The sequence below is a fragment of the Nicotiana tabacum genome, chromosome 23, assembly GCF_000715075.1.
Source record: "Nicotiana tabacum cultivar K326 chromosome 23, ASM71507v2, whole genome shotgun sequence".
In the NCBI taxonomy this organism is placed as follows: Eukaryota; Viridiplantae; Streptophyta; class Magnoliopsida; order Solanales; family Solanaceae; genus Nicotiana; species Nicotiana tabacum.
In genome coordinates, this window is record NC_134102.1 from 126,354,636 (window position 1) to 126,380,625 (window position 25,990).

General features: G+C 39.7%; 2 protein-coding genes and 1 long non-coding RNA gene across 3 annotated transcripts; 2 read left to right on the top strand and 1 right to left on the bottom strand.

Moving 5' to 3' along the window:
• Window positions 1-1,970: 1,970 nt before the first annotated feature.
• On the bottom strand, window positions 1,971-2,888 carry LOC107779486 (uncharacterized). Its single transcript, XR_001646622.1, has 2 exons — window positions 2,811-2,888; window positions 1,971-2,372 (listed from the first exon to the last, which is right to left on the bottom strand). It is a non-coding gene; the product is annotated as an uncharacterized LOC107779486 (long non-coding RNA).
• Window positions 2,889-3,848: 960 nt separating this feature from the next.
• Window positions 3,849-18,748, top strand: LOC107779483 (uncharacterized). The gene is made up of 7 exons (XM_016599928.2): window positions 3,849-4,094; window positions 4,141-4,218; window positions 4,325-4,375; window positions 4,496-4,588; window positions 8,086-8,497; window positions 8,858-8,905; window positions 18,375-18,748. Exons 1-7 carry the CDS (start codon window positions 3,849-3,851, stop codon window positions 18,470-18,472), a joined length of 1,026 nt encoding a protein of 341 aa, XP_016455414.2. The 3' UTR covers window positions 18,473-18,748.
• Window positions 18,749-19,959: 1,211 nt separating this feature from the next.
• On the top strand, window positions 19,960-25,730 carry LOC107779484 (FAM10 family protein At4g22670). Its single transcript, XM_016599929.2, has 11 exons — window positions 19,960-20,249; window positions 20,366-20,417; window positions 21,134-21,298; window positions 21,387-21,474; window positions 21,573-21,653; window positions 21,746-21,810; window positions 22,499-22,639; window positions 22,809-22,925; window positions 23,011-23,331; window positions 23,537-23,594; window positions 25,395-25,730. The coding sequence occupies exons 1-11, from the start codon at window positions 20,140-20,142 to the stop codon at window positions 25,490-25,492; spliced, it is 1,296 nt and encodes a 431-aa protein (XP_016455415.1). The 5' UTR covers window positions 19,960-20,139; the 3' UTR covers window positions 25,493-25,730.
• Window positions 25,731-25,990: the final 260 nt, after the last annotated feature.

Sequence of the window (25,990 nt, forward strand, 5' to 3'; positions counted from 1 at the left end):
AATTTAAGTTTTTAATACAATTCTTATCTATTTATGAATTATATTATCAATATTTTCATCTAACGTTACACACTTCATTTGCAGACTAAGTGTGCCTGGGGAGGACCGGCATAACAATGCCATTCTTGCAAATTTTGAGTTCAAATAGTGTAAGAGACTATGTGATTCCTTCTATTGTGCTCGGAAGAAGACCAAGAAGCCTTCATGGGTTCTACCGCACATATGGGAGGATCTGCTGAGGCAGTGGACCACTAAGAAGTTCGAGAAGAATAGTGAACATGGAAAGAAGGCTCGAGCATCTGAGAAAGGTGGCTCCTTGCACTGTGTGGGTGCAAGGAGTATGGGGACTGCGAGGAGACTACTAGTAATTCCTTAAAATATTTAATTCTCTATATATATATCAAACTATATTTATATATTTTAATTTAGTTAACATGTTTTATTATCTTTGTAGAAAAAAAATATGGAAGAAAAATGACTCATGATGAGTTCTTCATGAAGACTTACATCCGGAAGAATACACCGACAGATCCAACTAGATGGGTCGAGGACTGGGCGGAGACTACATATGTAAATTTCATAACTACTATAACTTGAAATTAATGTTTATAATATTATACAGTTAATAATTTTTTACCCTCTAAATAAAGGGTCGCTACAAGATTAATGTGGAGGAGTACACTTAGAGCTTTCCACCGAATGAGCAAGGCGAGCGACCACCCATTTTCGACGAAGAAGCGCAGAAGATATGGTTGGATGTTGTCGATGGTCCTAAAAAGGGGATAGCATACGGCCTTCCAGAGAGATCATTTCGGCGCTACATGACTGGATTGCAAGGAATAGGGACTTCTGCCCAAGGCGAGGTAATTGATAGGTCGACTATCTCGTCTATGGAGAAGAAGATCGCAAAGCTTGAAGAGACAAAGGCTAGAGAACAAAAGAGAGATAAATAATTTGATACCCTTCAAGTTCATCTAGAAAAGAGGGACCAATAATTTAATCTCCTTCAAGGTCAGCTGGCCAATCTTCTTGCTAGTGGTGTTTTTCCCATTCCCCGGTCTCGTGAGCCTTCCCCAGATGCTAGTCCTTCTCGTCGTGATCCTTCGAACCATGCCGACGATGAAGCTTCTAGTAGTAAAGATGGAGGTGATACAATATAAAACACTCATTGAATGATGTTTGAACTTTTAACTTGTAAAACGTTTTGTTATTGGGTGTTATGTTTTGTTAATATAGTTTAGTGGAGATGAGATGATGTTTACTTAATAGTATAGTTTTGATAGTTGTTATTGTTGTTGATATTGGTTGAATGGCAGCAATGTAATGCTGCCATTATATGTGATTGGTTGTTGGCAAGTGGTGCAACTATAAAACAGTTGTATTCTGCCAAAAATATACCCAGAAAACCGACCGCCTACCGACCGAAGTCGGTCGGAACTGTTCATTTGAATTTCCCAGAAATTCAAAGTTACCGACCGACTTCGGTCGGAATTGTTGAATTTAAATATTAAATATTTTAACATTCCGACCGACTGCGGTCGGAACTTTTAATTTTACATTTTAAATATTTTAAACATTCCGACCGAAATCGGTCGGAATTGAATAATTTTTTAAAAAAATAATAATTAAAGTACTGACCGACGTTGGTCGCTAATTTAAAAATAATTTAAAATTATTTTCAAAACTACCGACCGAAGTCGGTCGGTATGGTTATTTTTTGTCAGATAATTTGGTCAAAGTGCGTTGACGAATACCGACCGAAATCGGTCGGTCATATCGACCGACTGCGGTCGCTACCCTATTGCAACCATTCTTTTTTTGATGAATTAAAATCGGTCGGTAATCGGTCGGTTTTTGTTCGATTTCGACTGATTTCGGTCGGTTTTTGTGGACGCTTTGTGACAGTTTTTTTAGTAGTGATAGTTTATAATTATGTAACCATCTAAAGCTAAAGTAGAACACAGTGAAAGTTTGCAAAACAGAAGTTTCTTATTTTCCTTCTTTTTTGTTTGTCTAAACTTTATGTTTACAAATTTTGCGTAATGTTGAGGGAAGGTGATTTTGCATTGAACCAGAACAATCCATAAATCTCTCTATCCCTTGTATACAAAATTCAATAAATATCAGGGTGGATTATGATTAATTCTCTATTTAGAAAAATAAGGAAAATATGAAGGAAAACCAAAATTAAACGGGGGATAAATTTGGACTGCCATTTGTATCTGTATTGCCATGATCTTGAGTGGTATAGGGAATACAGTCACAAACTTCAAAAGCGTCACAAAAAGGTCTGCAATGATATACACTCATATGGGCACAATCTTCATCTTTTGTGCATTCTGATTGAGCTGCCACTTTAGAACATAGAAGATCTGTAAATAAATGTCATTAGTCATTTTAACGATAGCAACACTAATAAATCCAATGTAATCTCATAAAGTGGGGTCTAGGACGAATAATATGTACGCATATCTTATCCTACCTTGTGAAGTTAGAGAAAGTTATTTTCAATTGACTCGGCTCAATAATCATGAATAACAACAAAATAAGAAGATAAAAAAATCGAAACAAAAGAAACAACGTATAATAATATATAGAATTTCGCGGATAAGAAAATATGAGACTAATACTAATATTACTGGCATGAAAAAGAGACACATTCAACTACCTACTAATCTTCTCCTTAATTCTCGAATTCCTTCATGTCCTATTTTTAATGATAACAACAATAATTTTCCCAAACAAATTGCGGTCATTTTTTCCATGTTCTATAAGAAAAAATGAGAGAGATAGAGTCACAATTCACAAACCTATTGCAACAATAAGAAGTGCCGTAGTAAAAACTAACTTCAGAGATGCTTTCTCCATATTTAAAATGCTTATGTTTGCTTTTTTCACCATTGTATAAAAATTTACACTCTCTTATAGTTTAGACAATAGTCTCATTAAAGAGAAATTGCCGTTATACTTTGAGTAATGTGCTCATTAATGCTCTTTTAACTATTCCAAATTAATGTAACTTCTTTTTCAATACCTGAAACTGTATAATGGAACAACAACATTTTATCTCCGGCTTAATTAACATATCATGAATTTTCTTTATGAATATTTATTTCTGTTATTACTATGCTTTAACTTAGTAAGGAACAATTATTGTACAAATAAAATTCTATAATAGTTCAGAATATGGTTAATTCTCTAATTAAACAAATAAGGAGAAAAGTAAAAAAATGAGAGAAAAGAAAATCCTGAACATCACATCAGCTCTTAATGAACCAAAAATTATACAGATATATAGATTAAAAATGTTAGACCAGAGAAATAATGTGTCCAATGCGCGGGTTGGATCAATATTTATACGGGTCAAAATAATTTATAGTACTCTCTACTTTCTCTTTTATTTATCATGTTTGCCGACTCTTAAAAAATGTACTCATTAATTAAAATAATAGTTTAATTAAGTTGCCTTTATCTATTCTTGATTATAATTTGTTATTATTTTTACTTTCTTCATATTAGTTTCTCTCCACATTTATTAGGATAATAGTGAAGGTGGAATTTTTTTTAATTCTATCTTAATTTTTCTAAAATAACAAGTATTTTAAAATAACTATTTAAGTAAACATAACAAGCAAAAACGATAAAGCCTTTGACAAACTCAACTGGCCTTATCTTATATCAATACTAAGGCAAATGAGATTTGGTGAAAGATGGATTAAGTGGATTAGATATAGCTTCACCTCAGTAAAGTACTCTATTCTTGTTAACATAAGTCCAGTGGGATTTTTTTCTCCAAAAGAGGGATTAGGCAAAGAGACCCCATGTCTCCCTTTCTCTTCATTCCGTCTATGAAGGGGCTTAGTAGAATGCTAGAAAAGACCAAGCAATTGCAATGGTTGAAAGGTTTTGAAGTGGGGAACATCTCAGGCTCATCAATCTCCGTATCCCACCTCTTATTTGCTGATGACACTCTTGTTTTCTGTGGTGAAGAAAAAACTCAAATACAATATCTCAATCTTACTCTGATGATTTTTGAAGCTATTTCAGGACTTCACATCAACATGTCCAAGAGTATCATTTATCCTATTAATATGGTACCTGACTTGGAGAAGCTGACTGACATTATGTTCTGCATCACAGGATCATCTCCCCTTGGGTGCTAGACACAAAGCAACTGATATTTGGAATGTGATCATTGAAAAGTTTGAGAAAAGATTGGCATCATGGCAGCAACAATACCTTTCTTTTGGGGGTATATTAACACTCATCAGTAGTGTTTTGGATAGTATACCTACTTATTTTATATCCCTATTCCTAATTCCAGTCAAAGTGCAAAAACAACTTGACAAACTCAGAAGATCTTTCCTATGGGAAGGTAACAGTAAATAGCATAAGTTCCACTTAGTCAAATGGTCCAAAGTTACAATGCCCAAAACACTTGGGGAGGCTTGGAGTTAAAGATCTGGCACTTTACAACAAAAGCATGCTTATGAAGTGGTACTTGAGGTATAACCAGGGGGAAGCTGGGTTCTGGAAAGAGATCATCCAAGCAAAATATGGGACTTCTAGTCACTGGTGCACTAATGTGGTTAGAACACCATAGGGAACTGGGCTGTGGAAGAATATCATGAAACTTTGGGAGGATTTCTCAAGAAATACATCACAACAAGTGTGAAATGGTGCACACATCCAATTTTGGAAGGATAAATGGTTGGGGCACACTACACTAAAGGAGGTCTACCCAAAATTATTCCTAATTTCAACCAATCCAGAGTCTACTATTGCTCAAAACATGGAGGACAATATATGGAATCTAAACCTAAGAAGGTGTCACGTCCCAAAACCGAGGAGTGCGACCGACGCTCAACCGAGTGAACCCGACCGAGCAAGTCTGTTAGATTTCATTCTACCCAAACTCATCTACGAATAGAGATAATACATATTTTCATTAATTAGACGAAAATGTGTTCATGTCTACAATACCAATTCATTTCCAATAGTTTCATCATTTTTAAAGTCTCAAATGGACAAGTAATACAACCACAATATAACATAGTTTGTCTTTTTCCAGCACCAATACACAACCCATACTATGTCTACGGAGCCTCTATAGATGAAGAAGAGTACAATGATAATGCCGGCAACAAGGCCCCGGCTATACCTCAAACCGAATACACAAAGTATAAAAAATATACATGACCCCAGGATGAAGTGGGGCTCACCAAGTCAGCTGGGAAGAAGGTGTACTGCTATCACTGATTAATATCTCCTACTGTGGAACCACCTGCATCTATTTAAAGATGCAGAGCTCCCGGCAAAAGGGACGTTAGTACCGTCGAATAGTACTAGTATAAAAATTAAACACCAATTTAAGAATTTAGAAATACAAGATAATTATGATGAACCAGTGCGGCAATAGAATAATATAGATAACCGTCTCAACAATAGCAAGCTTATTAAAAGCTATCAACAACATTTATAGGATTTAAAATGAGATCCTTTATAACCATCTTCACACAAAGCGGCCCCGCCGCCTCACCCGATGTATGCAGGTGGAGGTGTACGTACAATACCACAACTCTAATCAAGCGGCCATGCCGCCTCACCTCAATGTATGCGGGTGGATGTATAACCACAGTACCAAGAACCTACACTAGGCGGCTATGCCGCCTCACCCCAATGTATGCGGGTGGTGGTGCCACAACAATACCAAAACCATACACAAAGCGGTCGTACCGCCTCACCTGAATGTAAGCGGGTGGAGGTGCAGTCCCACAATATCATAATCCCTACACAAAGCAGTCATGCCGCCTCACCCCAATATATATGCGGGTGGATGTGTGTCACAATCGCAATCTCTACACAACTTCGCATAAAAACTTTCACATAAATCACGACTCGAAGTTATAATATGTGGATACGTAATCCATAGTTTGGGACACATTCTCAATTTATAATGCAATATGATAAGAGCATTTGAAATACGAATTGAACATATATCTTCATCACAAAACTTATCGGAATACTCGATTTATAATCAACATCTCGGAACTTACAAGGATAATGAGAATTCCAACTCTTAAAGAAGAGTTTAGCCAACATACCTCAATTGAGCTTCCTTAAACTCTAAAACGTTCCGAAATTCTTAGCAACTTCAATCTATTTTAGAAATATAACAAATTGAACCACAATTAGGAAGATGATTATGGTTCTAGCTCATTTGAGCATTTTACCAAACACTAGGTGTGCATTAAGATTTCAAGGCCCTTTTTATGGAGGATTCTATCATTCCACAACCCAATCTTTACCATTTTTAGTTCAACAATCTTACTACATCATTTGATAACACATGCATGTAAGATAACCGATCCTCTTTCCCAGAAATTATCTTGCTTATTATCCATTTCTACACAAAATTCAAAATTGAGGGTTATGGTGTATAATCTTACCTTTAGGATGAAGACCTAGTGAGTTTTCCTTCTTAATCTTCCAAAACTTGGGCAAGAATTGCAGGACAAATATTGGAGAACACCTTCTCACTCTAGGGCATCCTCTCTCACTCTAAAATGTCAGATAATAGTTCAAAAATGACCCAAAGAGTGTATTTAACGAAATAGGGTCGGATTTTAAAAATCCAAAAATGGAGCTCCGGAACAAGGTATGCGATCGCATAGCCGATATGCAGACCGCATATCGGTAGCATAGTTGGTTACAAAATAGCCAAAAGAACTGTCTGTGTATGCGATCACTATGCGGTCGCATAATGCACCACATAACAGTTATGCGGTCGCATAGTCGACCGCATAGTTGCTTCCAACTGACCCAATTAACTGCCTCACTCTGCGGCCATTATGTGGTCCGCAGAGTAGTTTTGCGGTCGCATAATGAATTGTAGAAATGAACTTTTTCTCCAAAAATTTTCCTTTTCATTCTCGTGCATTGTTCAACCCAAAAAGTCTGAGCCGCGACGAGCTTTTCTATAATCCTCAAACACGTAAGCCTAGTCCGATACCATGAAATATTATTTTCTTTGTAAATTTTATCAGGCCTTACACTTAAGTACTTTAAAATTTTTCGGGGTGTTACAGAAGGGATCTTAATGATTGGGAGATAGAAGATCTAGCTTCACTACTTCTAAGCCTGCATAACAACATAGTCGCCAGCCAGGGAAGAGACATACTTAAATGGGGCAACAACAAAGAGGGCACTTACTCCGTCGCTACTCCCACTTGAGCTCCAATAAAGAAATGATTGATCGCCTTGGAAATTAATCTGGAGAACTAAGCTGCCACCAAAAGTTATCTGTTTTAGCTGGATCACTCTAAAGGACTCTTGCTTAACACAAGACAATCTCATCAAGAGAAATTTTCAGCTACCTAATAGGTGTTACATGTGCCTCTGCAAGTCTGAGTCAATTAATCATTTGTTTCTTCACTGCTTAGTTACAATAGACATTTGGAACATGTTCATAGCTCTTTTTGGTCTGCATTGGTCTATGCCATGTAGTGTGAGGGAGGCTTTTGCGAGTTGGTGCTCATGGAAAGTTGATAAAACCATCAAAAGGATCTGGGCTATAGTTCCTGTTTGTATTTTGTGGTGTATATGGACCTAAAGGAATTAGAGATGCTTTGATGGGTCTCAACTGCCAATCATTCTCTTAAAGCCAAATGTTTAGTTAATCTTTTTAGTTGGGTTAATCTTACCTTTGTTTACAACCATGAATCAATTTTGGAATTTATCAGCCTTGGTCTTATGATAGATCTTTTGTTGATATTTTTGGGCTGATACTTTCTGTTTCTTTGTAACATGTGCATCTTCTTGATGCCTTTTGATAATAATACTCACTTGATAAAAAAACAAGCAATAACTGATCATAACTTTATCAAAAGTTTACTTCAATCAAATAAATTTAATCACTGTGAGTCAAATAATAGGTCATAACTCAACTCTCTAACATGATCCGATCTCTACTCTTTCTTGTTTGCTCTTTAATTTTTTAAAAATTGTGATTATAATTTAGAGTATGTATTGCGTTAAAGTAGTATTTTTCCTGCTATGCCAATCTAACCACTTAAATAAATGTAGCATTTAGTTCCCACCTATAAGTACAACAAACAAGACCACTCACTAGTCATCTATAGTAGCAGCAAAAAAGATTACCCATTTCCGTGGGAAGTGAAAATCAAACCAACCATGATTTCCTCCAAACTCTCCTTGCTGATCACGGTGGCACTGATGGCGGCAACCACCACACTAACGGTGGCCCAAACTCCGTCGTGTGCTGCTCAGTTAGTACCATGTGCACCTTACCTCAACTCAACCAAACCACCGGCTTCTTGTTGTGACCCACTTAGAGAAGCCGTGACCAAAGATCTTGATTGTCTCTGCACGCTGTACGAAAATCCTACGTTGTTGCCTTCTCTTGGTATTAATGTTACTCAAGCACTTGCTCTTCCTAAGGCCTGTAACATCCCCGGCGATGTTAGCGCTTGTAAAGGTAAGATTTTTATGCATTTTTCTTCACTTAATAGTACTAAATCAACGGCCTTTTAGTTAAACCCCCCAGATTTTGTTTCTTTTTTGTTTTCGAAATGAGGAGCTGTGATTTGAATCGGGATTGAATTAATTGATTTTGAGGTTGATAATTTTCTGTTTTTACTGCGATCAAGAACTAAAACTACTTCAAATCTGATATTCTTCACTTTTTTGTCCTTTTTCATTTTTTATAGGAGAAAATAATTTCAGGAAATGGTGTAAAAAATTTCTCTAGTAAATAATTGGGGCTTAATTATTTCTGTTGTTACTGTGTCCCATTGTCGGTTTAGCGTTAATTTGATTCTTTTGTATTTGTCTGCAGCTGCTGCTCCAAAAAGTTCAGGTTCTTCTCCTTCTGGGACAACGCCAGGTAATTGAGATTAATTTGCTCAATGTCTCTACTTTGTTTACCACCGAATTAATATTCGTCAATTAATTAACTATCTCGGAGTATGCAGCAATTTGTTTTGATTTTTATTAATTATTGAACATTACTCTGTTAAATTTACTGAATGTGAGTCATAGGTGCTTGAACTTATCATTCATTGCTCCACTTTCTAATAAAGATGTTGTAAATTAAGTTTGTTCGCTTTTATGGGCCTATTATTGTTAATATAAGTTATAGAAAGACTTGCAAATTCAAAGGTTGACTTGATATCTTGTACTTTTTCGATAATTCAAAGCCCCCAATTTTGAAAATTGACAGCATAGTTTTATTTCTTGACTTGTTCCAACTAAGGAAAAAGTTTTCACTGAGAACTTGTCGTATATGATTTTTGAAATGAAACAAAACAGAATATTGTGTTCCCTCTTGCAAAAGGACAAACAAGAATGTTAATGTTGGACTTATCAATGTATGGGACAAAATCTACCCTAGAATATTTAGGGTAATATATAACATTAAGGGAAGAGTCAGCCGAGGTCGGCCAGGGAACATCAAGATTTATGGTCGAGACGTCAATAATGACCGAGGTCAAGCATCGCTGACAGAGCAGTAACGACTAATTTTTGAAATAGGATGTTAAAGAGAATATTCTCTATTCTCTGCACTTGTACCATTAGGATTTGTTAGAGGTATGTCTCAAAGAAAATAAGGGGGGGGGGGGGAAGGGAGGAAGATTATCTCTCTCTTGTAAAGATACAAAGATTACCTTTTTATTAAGATTCTTGCCCATATTATCATAAACTTTTCCACTAGATCCGAGAATAGTTTGAACAAACCTTGGATTTATCTGTCATTCATCATTGTCAGGAGAAACATTCGTCCAATCCACCATTTATTGAGTGAATTATTCCTCTTATTTACTTAAATACCATTTATTGTTATTTATTGCTAGTTACACTTCCATTATTGCTCATTCTTTATGAACGTTTTGTGCCTATCATTGTCAATATTTCACTGGATCTGTCCCATCTCACGCACGTTTTTAAGATTCGCATATAGAGTTATTATCTTTAACTAGGTTTAACCCATTATTACGTAAATTTAATAGTTTAGCCGAAAGTTATACTTTTTGGTCAAACAATTTGGCGCCGTCTGTGTGGATTATCTAGTTATAACTCTCTTAGTTTCTTCTATATCTACAACCGCCCTCGCCAGCCCGCACCATCCGCATGATCATCGGTGGCGGGGACGATGCTTCCATCAACAATGTTAAGTTCATCACAACCCACAAACTCAAACGGTCAATCACCCACGAACGTATGATGAACTCGAAGAAAGTATCATCTTCGTTAAGTCAGATGCCAACGGTTTGGCTTTCCCTCACTATGATGCTCTTGTTATGACTTTACGAATTTTAGATACCGACGTGAGACGGATTATGGTAGACGATGGGAGCGGCGCGTGTATTATCCATCCTCTAGTACTTGCACAAATGAAACTCGAGGACAAGATAGTGCCACGCTGCATCACACTAACAGGTTTTAACAATGTAGTTGAGCGAACCTCCGGCGAGATCACACTCCCCGTCCTAGCAGGTGGCGTCACTCTGGAAACCACATTCCATATCGTGGACCAGAACACAGCATACAACACCGTAATAGGGCGACCATGGATACACACCATGAGAGCCATCCCCTCCAGCCTGTACCAAGTCATCAAATTCCCAACTCCATGGGGAATATTCAGTATACGAGGGGAGCAACGCACGTCCCAGGAATGCTACCGCATCGCCTTAGACTGTACGGCCACCCAACAAAGGATAAAGAAAAAGAGACATAGCAATCAACAGGGTCGAGGTCGGTATGTGATGACAACGAGGACGTTATAAGGGACCCCGATATGGTTGAGGCCGCAGGATCAACCGTAGAGGACCTCGACCCCGTTCAGTTAGACAGCGACGACCACAACAAGAAAGCTTACATCGGCTCAAACTTCAGGAACCAGGTAAGTTTCGTGAATTTTTAATTGCTAACGCGAATTTGTTTGTTTTTAGCCATGCAAATATGCCAGGTATCCCAAAGGAGATCGCCACGCACAAATTGAACGTCGATCCACTCTACACCCGGTGAGGCAGGTTAGGCGTAAGTTAAACTCCGCAATTAATGACGCAGTACGCGAATAAGTGGAAAAATTGTTGGAAAATTGCTCCGTCAGGGAGTTGAAGTACCCTCAATGGGTCGCCAACGTAGTCATGGTAAAAATGAAGAACGACAAATGGCGGATGTGCGTAGATTTCACCGACCTGAACAAAGCTTGCCCCAAGGATTCATTTCCATTACCCCATATCGACCAACTCATCGATGCAACGGTCAGGCACGAGCTACGAAGCTTCTTGGACGCCTACTCGGGCTATAATCAGATCCTCGTAGAGGAAGAGGATCAGGAAAAAACCACCTTCATCATCCACCAGGGGACGTACTACTACAGGGCATGCCCTTCGGACTGAAAAATGCAGGGGCAGCTTATCAAAGGTTGGTGACGAAGATATTCAAAGACCAACTCGGTAAAACGATGGAGGTCTACATAGACGACATGCCGGTCAAGTCCAAAAGGAAAGAAGATCACATCGACCACTTGAGGTAACCCTTCGGTATACTCAGGCAATACGACATGAAACTGAACCCCAAAAAATGTGCATTCGGCGTGGCCTCAGGAAAATATTTGGGTTTCCTAGTGTCGCAACGAGGTACCGAGGTCAATCCCGATCAAATCAAGGCCATCGAGGGGATACAAGAGCACTTGACCACCAAAAAACTGGTCCAGAGGTTGACTGGCCGTATCGCCGCCCTTTCGAGGTTCATTTCACGATCCTCCGATAGGTGCCATAAGTTCTTCGGCGTACTCAAGAAGGATACCGGCCTCCAATGGGCCCCTGAATGCGTCCAAGCCCTTAGGGAGTTAAAGGTGTACTTGTCATCGCCACCATTGCTTTCAAAACTAGAGCCGGGGCAGCCCCTCATCGTCTATCTCGCCGTGTCCGAAGTAGCCGTACTCATTAGTCTTTGGGACTGATGCGGCAATACCAGTCGAGGTCGGGGAGCCCAGCTTAAGATACTCCCACGAAAGCGGACCCTGGAACGACGATAGCAGAAGGCAGGAGCTCGATGAAGTCGAGGAACGAAGATATATGACCTACGTAAGAATGGTCGCCCAAAAGCAACAAGCAGAACGCTATTATAACAAGAAGGCAAAGATCAGGCCACTCAAAGTCGGGGACTATGTGCTTAAAGCTAAAACACAAGCGAGCAAAGAGCCACGAGAAGGCAAACTAGGAACAAATTGGGACGACCCGTACAAAATAACGGCAACAACGAACAAATGGTCATTCCAACTAGAAACAATGGAAGGAAAGCGACTACCAAACAACTGGAATATTACACTTCTAAAAGACGAAGTGCCCCCAAAGTCGTACTCTTTTTTCCCTCACTCGAGTTTTGTCCCAATTGGGTTTTCTCGAGGAGGTTTTTAATGAGGCGATGAAGGGAACACTTCAAGATTGAAGGAAGTGCGCAACGGCTAGTTCATTGCTTGACCTCTCAATACTTCTCCAGGTCAACCAATGAAGGGACTAGAATACTTCTCCAGCCAACGCCCGAAAAATATGTAAATTTCTCCAAGTGTATGAACAAAGCACAAATGCATGGAGTTTATTTCTATCTTCTCCAAATGCACAACCAAAGCAACGTTGCCTTAAAATCATACCGCCTCGTTCGAATTAACGCCTAATCGGCCCTCGGCCATAACTAACCATAGGTTACATTCGACCTCGTTCGAATTAACGCCTAACCGGCCATGACCAAGCATAGGTTACATTCGACCTCGTTCGAATTAACGCCTAACCGGCCCTCGGCCATAACTAAGCATAGGGTACATTCGACCTCATTCGAATTAACGCCTAACCGGCCCTCGGCCATAACTAAGCCTCGTCCATAAATAAACACACGATATACTCGACCTCGTTCGAACTAACGTCCACTGGCCCCCGACCATGATCAAACCTAAGTTTGTTTCGACCTCGTTCGACCCCACTCGAGCTGAATCATTACGACCAAGAAAACCAAGGCAACCAAGCAACAAAATCAAAAAGCATACAAACCCAAACAGAAGAAAAAAGGATCAGGTACAAATAACGAAACTGCTATTTTATACTTAGAATATATTTTTACAAAGGCTCGAGAAGATGCCCACCAAAAAGCGCACAAGTCTGTGGCAACACAAAAAGGAAAAGAAAAGCTACTAATCTCCGCCTAGCCCAACCGCACCATCGGCCTGGTTGCCTAGACCATTGTCGTCCGCCCCTTCACTATCCTATCGCCATTAGGATACTCATTTTTATACCAGGCGTCCTCTTCAATCCGGTCCACGCCCGCATCCTCCTCGTCGTCACCGGCCTCCAGTGTAGCAGGATCGTAGCCACATGCAACCCGAGCTTCTCGTGCCTTAACACGAGCATCCTCGAGGACGGCTTTCGAAACGGTTCCCAACTTCATCAAATCTCTGAATATATCCAGATGGGCCTCGGCGTGAATTCACTCGTATAAATCTCGAGGAACATCAGGAAAGTTAGAAACATGGGAAGAAGATGGTCGAGCCAATAATTGTGCCTTCTCGGCCTCCAGAGCGGCGACTCGTTCACAAAGGCCAGAAGCCTCTTTCTCCAATTCTCCAATTCTCCAATCCGTTCATCAAACCGCTCTTCTTTAAGTCTGGCCGTCTCCAAGGCATTCTCTCGCTCGGATCGGAGAACACGGATTACTATCTCCAAAGCCTCCATCTTCCTCATAGCCCCCGACCGAGCTAACTTCGCCTTTTCGAGATCCGCGGCCTTCTCAGCGACCTCGCCCCTAAAAGCATCAGCTTTGAATTCACACCCCTCGATCTCGGCGCGCAACGAGAGAACTTGGGCTTGGAGATCGCCACACTGGGCTTCGACACTCTACTAACCTCCCGTTCTTCCTCTTTGTCCCTTAGCGCCCCCTCGAGAACACTGCATTTTTCGATGACCTTCACCAACTCGTTATCTTTTTCTTTCAGCTCGTCTCTGAGAGCTCGGAAGTTGCCGCCTTCGCCAAACCGCCTGCAAATCTCGTGATGCTTGCCGCGGTACTCGCGGTATTTTCTCTCCATCTTCAGAAAAATAGCCTTGCGCCTCTCATATTCGGGCACTTTCAATCTCCAAAATCACAGTCTGAAAGAAAGAGGAAAAGAAAACGAAGAGTAAGAACGAAACAAACTTTGAACTCGACAAACAAAAATGAGAGGGATCGAAAAACTTACCCTAAGAGCGAGGTCGGCTATGCTCTTGGATAAGGTAGCATCCTTCAGCTTTTCGAGGGTTTTACCCTCCTCATCAGACCAGAGGGGACCGAGGGAAGGGACCACGTCCTCTGTGTCGACCACAAATCTCAGGGATCGCAATAGTCCGCGTGGACCACTCCAACCTTACTTCGAGTCGGGTAAACCCCTCCCCCATCATCCTCACCTCATCGGCTTCCACGTCAGAGCCCGTCTCGTAACCATCCTTAGCTACGCACTTTCCTTTTATGTCGGCCATCAAAGAAAGATCCTCGGCTAGTCGCGAGGCCGATGGCTCATCCCGCCGCAAGTTATCAGGGACTCTCGCCGACGGCCCTTCAGCTTCCATCATGGTTTCAGAAAAAGACCTATCCTCTGCGGCTTCAGTCGATAGCGGAACCACGGGCGATAACTCGGTGTCATCTTCAAGCTCTATAGTCGTCGTTTCTCGAGTGACGAAATCGCCCGTCATTGAATCCACCGCCCGAACAACCCCTTCGCCGACGTCCACCGATCTCCTCTTGCGGGGAACCAAATTACCCCCACGCAGCGACAATTCCTCTTTCTCGTCCTCGTCCACTAGATGAAGCAAAGGAGAAGTCGGAAACTCCGCCGTCGATATATCCGCGGGCACAGAAGAAGACGGTACGGAAGCATCAGTAGGTATGGTCGACGAACGAGAAGGCCTGGCCGCAGCAGAAGAACGAACATAGGCAGATGACCGAGGAGGCCTAGCCGCAGTCACAGCAGGAACAGACTCCAAAGCAGAAGCGACTTTCTTCTTGCGAAACGCAGGAGGAGGAGCCCTCGGCCTCCTCGAACACCCTCGAACTGAAAAAGAATAAGCTTCGTCACCACCAATAATGAACTATAGCGTACAAGCAATCATGTGGTCAAAAGAGAATTGAAAATAATAGACGAACTCACCGGCCAAGGAAGAAGCAGGCCTGAACCTCTTGAGAAAGCCCGGTCACTCATGAATCCCCACCGTGCGAGAAAGAATCCGGCCAACCTAGTCGGAAATGTCCCGACCAAAGGAGGAGGCGCGACTTTGGTTGTACATGGAAGAGAGAATGTTAGAACCTACGACTAGAAACAAACAAATCAAATACCTCTCACAAAAGACGGGTACTTACGAGCACGATTCCAGGTCTCGGGAAAGCTGTCCGCGTTGGCTACCACGTCCCCGGTTCTGACGAAGAAGTAGTTGAACCAGAACTGACGATTCGCTTTATCGTCCATCTTTACCACCAAGCATTTACTTCCTCGGTGGCGAAGATGCAACATCGCCCCCCTATAAAAGCTAGGGGCGAAGAGATGCATTAGATGGCGGAGAGTGACCTCGACCCCGGCCAACTCGGCAAATTTTGAGAGCATCCTGATAAGTTTGTAAATGTACGGAGAAAGCTGGGCCGGGCAGACACCGTAATAGCGATAAAATTCCTTCGCCAATGGGAGAAGGGGGAGAGTATAGCCGATCTGGAAAGGATACGCGTAAAACGTGCAATATCCGGGACAGTGGATTTGCACCACGTCGCGCCCAGGTGGGATCAGATCGATATGGGCAGGGATATTGAATTTTGCCCTAAGTTCGGCCAGATCGACCTCTTTCAACACCGACTCCGAGATTTCGGGCTCACCTTCGGGCGCCTTCGAGAAATGGGACCTAACTTTCTCGCTACAAGGGATTATTTCCTCCACCGTAGAAAAGTTCTCTTCCTCTATCGCAACAGAAACCCTATCAGCATGAGGGGGTATAAGCACCGCCAAAGGGACAAGATCAGTTGCCATACTAGAAACAGAGGACACATCAGTCATGTTGTTTAGCGGAGGGTATTCAAGCGATGAAGTGTTAGAAGCAGCAAGAATCGCTAAAACCAGTAAGAAAACACGCGACAATGGAGGAAGAAGAAGAAGATAGAGCTCTTTGATGCAAGGGTTTGTAAAAATTGAAACGTTGCCCACACACCCCTATTTATAAAAGATCAAGCGTTGAGACCAAGGAATTATTCATCATTACCTGGCACTGTAACCAAAGCGGCAGACTCAATCAGGAGACGCGCGCGAAACGAAGCAACGTCTCGGGAAATCGCGCCATAATGACGTCACCCTGTTTCGTCGGACTTACAACCCCAGAAATTACGGCTCACAAAAGGACACGTTACCAACTCGCCCCAATCATCACGGCCCGTTCAGGTCGTCCAAATGCTTCAACCACATTATACAATATCCGCTCATCGAGTCCGTCTGAGGCCGGCCTCAATAAGCGGAGGGACTAACTGTATGAGACAAAATCTACCCTAGAATATTTAGGGTAATATAACATTAAGGGAAGAGTCAGCCGAGGTCGGCCAAGGAGTAGCAAGATTCATGGTCGAGACGTCAATATTGACCGAGGTCGAGCACCGCTGACATAGTAGTAACGACTAATTTTTGAAAATAAGATGTTAAAGAGAATATTTTAGTGAATATTATTTGCACTTGTACCATTAGGGTTTGTTAGAGGTATGTATCAAAGAAAATAAGAAAGGGGGTATGTGATATTCATTCGACAAGAACACTTTTCAGAGGAAGATTCTCTCTCTTGTAAAGATACAAAGATTGCCTTTTTATTAAGATTCTTGCCCATATTATCACAGACTTTTCCACCAGATCTGAGAATAGTTCGAACAAACCTTGGATTTATCTGTCATTCATCATTGTCAGGAGGAACATTCGTCAAATCCACCCTTTATTGAGTGAATCATTCCTCTTATTTACTTAAATGTCATTTATTGTTATTTATTGCTAGTTACACCTCCATTATTGCTCATTCTTTATGAACGTTTTGTGCCTATCATTGTCAACATTTCACTGGATCTGTCCCATCTCACGCACGTTTTTAAGATTCGCATCTAGAGTTATTATCTTTAACTAGGTTTAACCCATGATTACGTAAATTTAATAGTTTAGCCGAAAGTTATACTTTTTGGTCAAACAATCAATGCACTCAACAAGTTTTGTTCATTCTGTGCTGTAACGAGATTTTCTCAGGTGTCAAATTTTGTATCAGACACAAGCTCATTTAGGAGTCTCTTTTCATTTGCTCCTTAGAGGCTTAGAGAGGAACAGGAAAAATACAAAAAATGAATAACACCTGGTGTAAAACTAAATTCATACCAATTTAAGTATTTCTTCCCTTCTCTTTCAAATTTTCTGTTCTTCCATTTTATTCAAGTTTCCCTACTGTGGCAAAATACTTTTGAGTTGCTTCTCCAAACACAATCATTAGTTGTTGTTAGTGAGGACTTAGCTGAAGGTCTGTCCTACTTCTTAGTGGCGTTCAATCTTACTTAGATTTTCAGCCAAAACTTTGACCAACATTAAGAAGCTTGTTCAAGCTTATCCAATAAGTGATTTTGATCGTTTTCTTGCTTATCCAATAAGTATTCGCACTGGTATCGTATAGAGCAGCTTCTCATGGATGTTGGTTTTCTTCGGATATGTCTTAATAGTCTTGTCTTCTGCTATAGCTAGGATTAAGTTTTTAAAGTCCCTTTTTTACCCCTACCCCCTTGGCGGCTGTCTTTCCAAAGTAATCTTTTGCATAATCTGTTCGCCACCTCTTAAGTCATGCCAATTTGAAGGTTCTTCTAAGTCACCTCTATATTATTACAACTTCTGCCAAGTTATTTTGGTTTTACTCTGTCTGAAGTTATATGCTAGGTACTCTGAGAATGTTGAGGCGGCTCAAATGAAAAGTGGCAGATTTGTTATGCTACTCAGACTTATGATCACATTTAGTTTACAAATAAAGTGTGGAAGTACCTTTTTTTGTGTGTGCGTGTGCAAGTAACTTATTTAGGCATTTGTAGTCACTAAACTGGAGGCGAGGGTTAGCCAAATGGAGCACCAAAGCGTCTATGTCTAAATCATATGTGTCCATCTCTTCCTCGTTTAGAATTGATCTCCCAGTCAAATGTAAATTCAAGATAAAGTTGATTTGAGTTGGTTTACTTGTCTATGTACATGTTTTAATTTCCTTATCAGCAAGGACAGATACATGTTTAATTTGCTGTGCTTTCTTGCTTACAATATTGCCCTCTTGATTGTTTTATAGTCACACAAGCTGCAAAAGATAAAAATGGAGTGAGCAGGATTGCATGGACCGGAATCTCAAGCTTACTCGTACTCTGTGCTTCTATCGTGCTTGCTTAAATTATTGATTGTGTTCTTCTAATATTGGAGAATCTTGATTTCTTTATTTCGGTATTATTTAGAGAATAGACAGATTGCACTACAAGCCTTTATCTCTTGTACTCTGACGTTTTGCATTCTGTTGTCTGCTGAGGTGAACTAAATTGATGTATGAGCTCTTTAATTGTTTTACTATTTGCATACTTTGTGTTTACATGTTCTTGATGTATTCGTGGGATTTGTTAAGCGAAATTGGAGGTTAATACGAGCAAGGGCCTCTTTTTCTCTTGTCTTTTATTATATTCTCTGGTACAGGAAAGAATTTAACTTGCACTGGCAAAGTAATTTAAGGCACGCAACATCTGGAATTAAGTAATTTTTGTCTTGTTGGACAACTTCCAAGAGTTAATTATTCTTTGTATTCGTACTTAATGCCATCCTAAGGGTGGCAAATGGCTAGGTCGGGTCGCATATGGGGTAAAAACGGATAATGCAAAAATGGATAAATTATTTGACCCGACCCATATTTAATATGGATAAAAAATGGGTTGACTGGCGGATTATTCATGCGTTCTTGAATATGATCACTTTTGGGAGAATCTTAAGTTTTCTAAACTAAATGAACCTCCAATTTGAAATTTTACAAATGTAAAAGGTTATTCATTTTTTAAGTGGATAATATGATTCTTATCCATATTTGACCCGTTTTTAAAAAATTTATTATCCAAACTCATTTTTAATAAATAATATGGGTAGATAACTATTTTTTCTTTTAACCATTTAGACACATGCCATCCTAAGCACCTCCATGGTACCTCAGCTAATCATTTCAGTATTTAAAGAAAACGATAGCAGAAGAATTCTTAGAACATAAGTTCACTTTTTACAGTTTGATCAATTACATTTTCTTGTGTCTATTGAAAATAGTCATAAAAGGATCCGAATTCAGAAATATATTTTTCGATTAACAAAATTAAAAGTTCTTATTAAATTATTTGTATGTCAGAAAAGACACACAAATGAAGTTTACTTTAAAACGAATCTCCTAAAGCAATCAACAATTCTAAGGTGAAAAAAGTATTTACATTGTATTGTTATCTTATCTAAAAAGTTTTTTTAAAAAAAATAAATGAAGCAAGTGATTATTTTTTAACGCACCTTAGTGGGCGTTTGGACATAAGAATTGTAAAATTTCAAAAAAAGTAAATTTTTTTTTTTTAAGTGAAAATTGTATTTGAAAATTAGAGTTGTATTTGGATATCAATATAATTTTTGTGCAGTTTTTGAATTTTTGTGAGTAATATGAAGTGAAAATAATATTTATTTTTTGGAGTTTTTCAAAATTTCAAAAAATTTTGAAATTCATTTTCAAATGAAAATCGAAAATTTCATGGCCAAACATGATTTCGAAAAAAGTGAAAAAAATAAATAAATCTTTTTTATGACCAAAGGGGCCCTTAATTTACTTAATTATTGTTTTATTAAAAAGAGCATGGAGAATTTTTATTTATCCAGTAATAGAAGCTACTGGAAGGACCTAGTCAGCTCAAGTCCCTTGCAATTCTTCGCGTCACAAAGCAGTCAGCTCTGTAATCGTAACACACTAACACTCTGCAAGCGATAGTGGAAACAATTTTGGGGTAAAACTAGGGTCTGCGAATCCGATTCAAAGGTAATACAAAAGAGTAATGGAGCCGGCGAAGTTGAATGAACTGAAGCAATTCGTCGAACAGTGCAAATCCAATCCTTCTATTCTCTCTAATCCTTCTCTTTCCTTCTTCCGTGACTACATTGAAAGGTACACTAAATTCCATTTGTAAATTGTAACTTTTCAAAGCTTAATTTATTATGAACATATGAATGGATCACCACTTAGCTCATGTGGATTTATTTGTTTGATTTTTTTTTTTGCAGTCTCGGTGGTAAACTTCCTCCGTCTGCTTACGACACTGGAGATTACAAAGCGGTATATTTTAAACGTTATTTGAGTCTTTTAAATTCTTTTCATTGCTGAACTTGAGATAATGTAGGCGTAGGCTATTTTCCTGTTGAAGTAATTAAGAGAAACTATAGTAATTTTGTAAAAATTTAATATTCTAACTTGTACATTCTCAAATAGGCAAAGAGTAAACTTCCAAGTTTACCTACGATCTCTGGTTCTTAGTAATCTATGTGTGGATACTAAATGACTGAGCAAATAGAACCTACCGCAATTAATTTCCGAATTAGACCTAAAATCACATGAAAGTACAATCTCTAGTAATTAAGAATACTATAATGGAAGCAAAGGGTCCCTATAAATGATACTGATTAGCGTGAGTAAAGGCGAGTTGTTGTTACACTTGGTTAAGTCCAGGCGAAGATAAGTGTGAGGTTTAGAGCACTTCTGATGTGCTTTAAAAGACGAGTTACTGACTATTATTATTGTAGTGAAATGGGCTCGAATAGAGTGGAATATATGAAGATCCCATACACAACCAGCTGGGATTGTGGTGTAGTTGATTGATTAACTGATTTAATTGTGGTTTCTCTATATACCTGCAAGTTTCCACTTTATAAGGTTTCTCCTTTATTATTGTATTAGTATGGTCATGGTTTCTCATTAAATATGAGGTAATTGGAAACTTAAACACCTCTCTTTGTATTTTATATTGTCCTATTGAACTATCATTTGCTATGCAGAAGTCTCATGTGGTGGATGAGAGTGATGACGAGGTGGGTGATGATGAGAACGATGCTCATGCTAAAGGGGCGGTTGAAGAAGACGAGGAGCCTGAGATAATTGAATCTGATATTGAGTTTGATGAGAGTGACACTGTGGAACCTGACAATGATGAGCCACAAAAGGTCTGATGTCTGACGGATTAACATTTTCTGTTCACTTTGGGTTTAATGGTTCTTGTTTATTTTTGACTTATTAAAGTTAATTTTCTAGATGGGAGACCCTTCTGTTGAGGTGACCGAAGAAGCCCGCGATGCTTCTCAAGAGTCCAAAGCTCAGGCCTTGGAAGCAATTTCTGAAGGTGATGCTGTTCAATGTCTATATGTGTGCATGCATTTCTGTGTGTTCATAAAATCAGTGGGTATCATGTCACTTACTTTTGGCCTTTGTGCTCATCAGGTAAGCTAGAAGATGCAATTGAGCATCTTACAAAGGCAGTTCTCCTCAATCCTACATCAGCAATTATGTATGCTGCTAGAGGTACACTTTGCTTGGTTTTTTGTTGTCTTCTAATTGAATAGTCATTTTTATTCAGTCACTCATAGTTTTTTTTTCTTCTTTTTCTAACACAGCTAGTGTGTATATCAAGATGAAGAAGCCAAATGCTGCCATACGAGATGCAAATGCAGCGTTAGAGGTTGATCTTGCTAGCAGATTTGCTTGCCTGAATTTGGTTCTGTTCTTTATGCGTCAATTTCTAAAGATACAGTTATTTTTTAATAAGGTCGCTCAATAATTGCAGCGAGTGAGCTTTATCAAAATGTAGTTGCATTGACTGGCTAATAATTCTTGAGGTTTTTATACGGAAAGTACCCTGAAGAATTCATTGTGCATATCCCCTTAGAACGCTCTTCCATTCTTGAGGCAGACATGGAGGCGTACACACATAAAGTTTGCATGCTTCCTAGTTAATGCATATCTTTGATATCTGGTACAGTAAATTATAGTCTTCCCAAAGTGTTCATTCTCATTTTCCTGTTTTAGATGTCGTAAGATAGTAATTATAAAAATCATCTATCTTTGTTTCATCCCCACTTAAAATGCTTCTTTAAGAAGCGTATATAAATATGGGTAGCAACTGGAAAAGTAGATGACATGACTTGGGAAAGACCACTTTTGATTGAGGCAATTATCCCCCCCACCCCCTCCCTTTTTTTTGGGGGGGGGGGGGGGTCTTGCATGTAACTAGTTCTGCCGGAAGTATTTGCATTTCAGTTAAAAAGATATATTGGACCAGGTTGGGATTTCTGTAGATGCTGATTAAAGTGGAGGCACTGAGCTGTAATTTGTTGTTCAATGTATCATAAACTTGACTGTTCTTGCAGATAAACCCAGATTCTGCTAAAGTTTACAAATCACGTGGCATTGCACGTGCCATGCTGGGAAAATGGGAGGAAGCTGCTAAGGATCTTCACTTGGCTTCAAAGCTGGACTATGATGAGGAAATAAGTGCTGTGCTTAAGAAGGTTGGTTACCGCAATATAATCTCATAATATCTATATGGTAAAGTGGCATTGCCACATTTTTTTTTTCTCTCCTTAGTTTATTTGTTTTTATAATTTGTTGTCGTATTGCATTTCGCTTAAGTTGCTACAGTCATTGTTGTCAAATGAATATGTGGTGTCTCTGTCACAGGTTGAGCCAAATGCACATAGAATTGAAGAACACCGCAGGAAGTATGATAGGCTGCGCAAAGAACGAAAAGATAGAAAGAATGAGTGTGAGAGACAACGAAGAAAGGCTGAAGCTCAGGTACACCTCAATTACTTGTTTGGTTTTATGTTTTTGCTGCTCAGTGTTTCTGCATGTTAATATTCTTGTATATGTTTAATCTCAGGCTGCTTATGAGAAGGCCAAGAAGCAAGAAGAATCCTCATCAAATAGGAGAGCTGGTGGCATGCCTGGTGGCTTCCCTGGTGGAATGCCAGGAGGGTTTCCTGGGGGCATGCCCGGGGGTTTTCCTGGCATGCCTGGTGGGTTTCCTGGGGGCATGCCTGGTGGGTTTCCTGGGGGTATGCCCGGTGGGTTTCCTGGGGGCATGCCCGGGGGCTCTCCTGGGGCCATGCCTGGTGGCTCTCCTGGGGCCATGCCAGGGGGCTCTCCTGGGGCCATGCCTGGAGGAATGCCTGGTAACATGGACTACAGTAAAATACTGAATGTAAGTAGATCTACTTTTGTATGTTTACTTTTGAAGCAAATTATGGTTTTTACGTTAATGTCTAAAGAAAGTTATTAACTTAGGTGAAGATTAATTTCAATAGAAAGAAAATCTTTTATTGCTTTTTAGTATATGTAGCTTTCAAGTCACAGTTTGTCCATAACAGGGATCTTAAAATATTCTTTATGTTTTTTGGTTGGAGCAGGACCCTGAGTTAATGGCGGCATTCAAGGATCCTGATGTCATGGCTGCCCTACAAGATGGTACTTCCCTTTCGGCTCTAACCCTTTAGCCTGGCTATTCTGGTTATCTCTTACAGGGTTTTAATTAGATAACTAAGTCATTTCAGTTCTTCTAGACAAGTCATCCAACAATTGCAGTGAAGATCATTATGAAATTTATCACATCTTAATGACTTGCTGTACAGTTCAAGCAGATTTGTGATCTATTGGTTTCATTTTAGGTTGACTAACAACTATGTAACTGGCGTAACTAGTAAAGTTGATGCAATGTCACCAGGAGGTTACGGGTTCGAGCCGTGGAAACAATCTCTTGCAGAAATGCAGGGGAAGGCTGCGTGCAATAGACCTTTCTGGTCTGGCCCTTCCCCGTACCCTGCGCATAGCGGGAGCTTATTGCACCGGGCTGCCCTTTTAACAATTATGTACTACCGATACTGCTTAACCCTGCCAGCCGAATGCCCCTGTCTTGGATTTTATGAAATAACAAGTCGACCTTTCAAAAAGAGAATTTTATTGCAGTTTGTGAAGTTACTTCTCATTTGTATAAACTATATGACATAGTATGATATACCTAATCCACGTTTTCCACTTCAGAATCGCGTTTTCATCTTTATTGCTAGAGACTGGAAGTTTGCTTACCGATCAGGAACAAAAATGTAGAGACAGTTAGAGTTCCAGTTAGTATCAAGGAGTTGTATATGGGGATCGGGTTGTGTGTATCAGATCAGGAACAAAAATGTAGAGACAGTTAGAGTTCCAGTTAGTATCAAGGAGTTGTATATGGGGATCGGGTTGTGTGTATCAGATTGTAGTTTAAGTCCTATTCTCACTCTTCTTTTTGGCTTTCTAATTGCTAAATTATCGGATCAAAGCAGTCAAATTTCCAGGTATTTACTGTGGGTGAATGGGTTTGTCATGTAGCAGACATAAGTTCATGGTTGTATCGTTGGCTTATCATGTTGATTCTTTGTGTTGCTTGGTACTAGTTTCCACTTACTGCTAAGTCTCAGGTCATCTGATAACATATGCTTTATACACTTGTAAGTTTCTGTGGTTGAATATCATCTGTTTTGGATTATAGTTAAGGGTAAATCGATGCTATCATTAACTTATGATTACCTGTCTGATCAGTGGAAGTTCATGTATATCATTGCCATTTTGCTCTAGTTAATAAATTTAAAGGCTTCCAGTAAATTGATTCTTCATTGGCTGTTACCTCAATGTGTCTGTCTATGCCACTTGGTAGCACCTGAGTTAGAAACTAGTTTCTAAATCATCTTAGCGTGGTCTGCTAATGAATGTCTGTGTGGTTCATATCCAAAAAGGAAAGGATTAAGGCCCAAGGTTGCTCGATTCTTCTGTAACTGTTACACTAAATTCTAGTTAATTAGCAGCAGCAAATTGTTAAGCCGTGTATAGGAGAATAAATTACTGACAAGAAAAATAATATGGATAAGGAGTAAATTAAATTTCTCTGCGGAGAGTTTTATTGCATATCTGACAGTGTCTTAAACGTATTTTCCCCACCTCTTTGCTTGTTTTTGTGCTTATTAAGGTTTTGAAATAGGAGAGACAAGTAAGGAGCTTTTTAATCAGTTTGTAATTTCAAGACAGCAGAGGGAGATTAACGGTTGAGCTAGTATATTTTATTTTGTAATGTTCCCAGCAAGTAGTGGAGTCTGTGAATCTTGTTGCTGATCAATTGGCTGTAGCAATTTGCTATATCTGTGGACAATTGCATCCATCTAGACTTCAATGTTATACATACTGGGTGTTTCAAGATCATTGTTTCCTCTTACTGATTTGGTTGTTATTTTGCAGTGATGAAGAACCCTGCTAACTTGGCCAAGCATCAGGCAAATCCTAAAGTTGCTCCCATTATTGCGAAAATGATGAGCAAATTTGCTGGAAGTAACTGAGAGTTTTTGGGCTTCTGTCAGTGAGAGTTTCTAGATTTCGGTATGGAGGTGTGATTTTGTTGTAAACTTGGTTTCATCGAGTACGCAGTGGGTCATGACCCTAGATTGTGTTCACTGCAAGTTTAGGTTCACAATAGATCTTGTGCATTATTGATAGAAAGAAATTGATATGCTTTTATAGGCTCAGAATTGCTAACTTTAGTCACTTGACTTGTTGCTAACGGTCAACTTCAATTCTTCATGCTGGTGTGGTAATTTTTTTTTTTGGTAAGAGGGCAAGCCCGCCAGCTGCTACAACCTTTGCCACAGCCTCTGCCCTTCGGGTGAGCACTTTGTGCGCACTGGATAAACCTCCCTTGTGTAATAGCCTGCAAACCACACAGGGATGTAAACCGCACTAGGCAAGCCCTGTGCGACAGGCTCAACCCAGAAGGCATTGAGGAGGGAATCGATCCTAGGTCATCCGTATGGATGACCGCCCTCCAAACCAACTGGGCA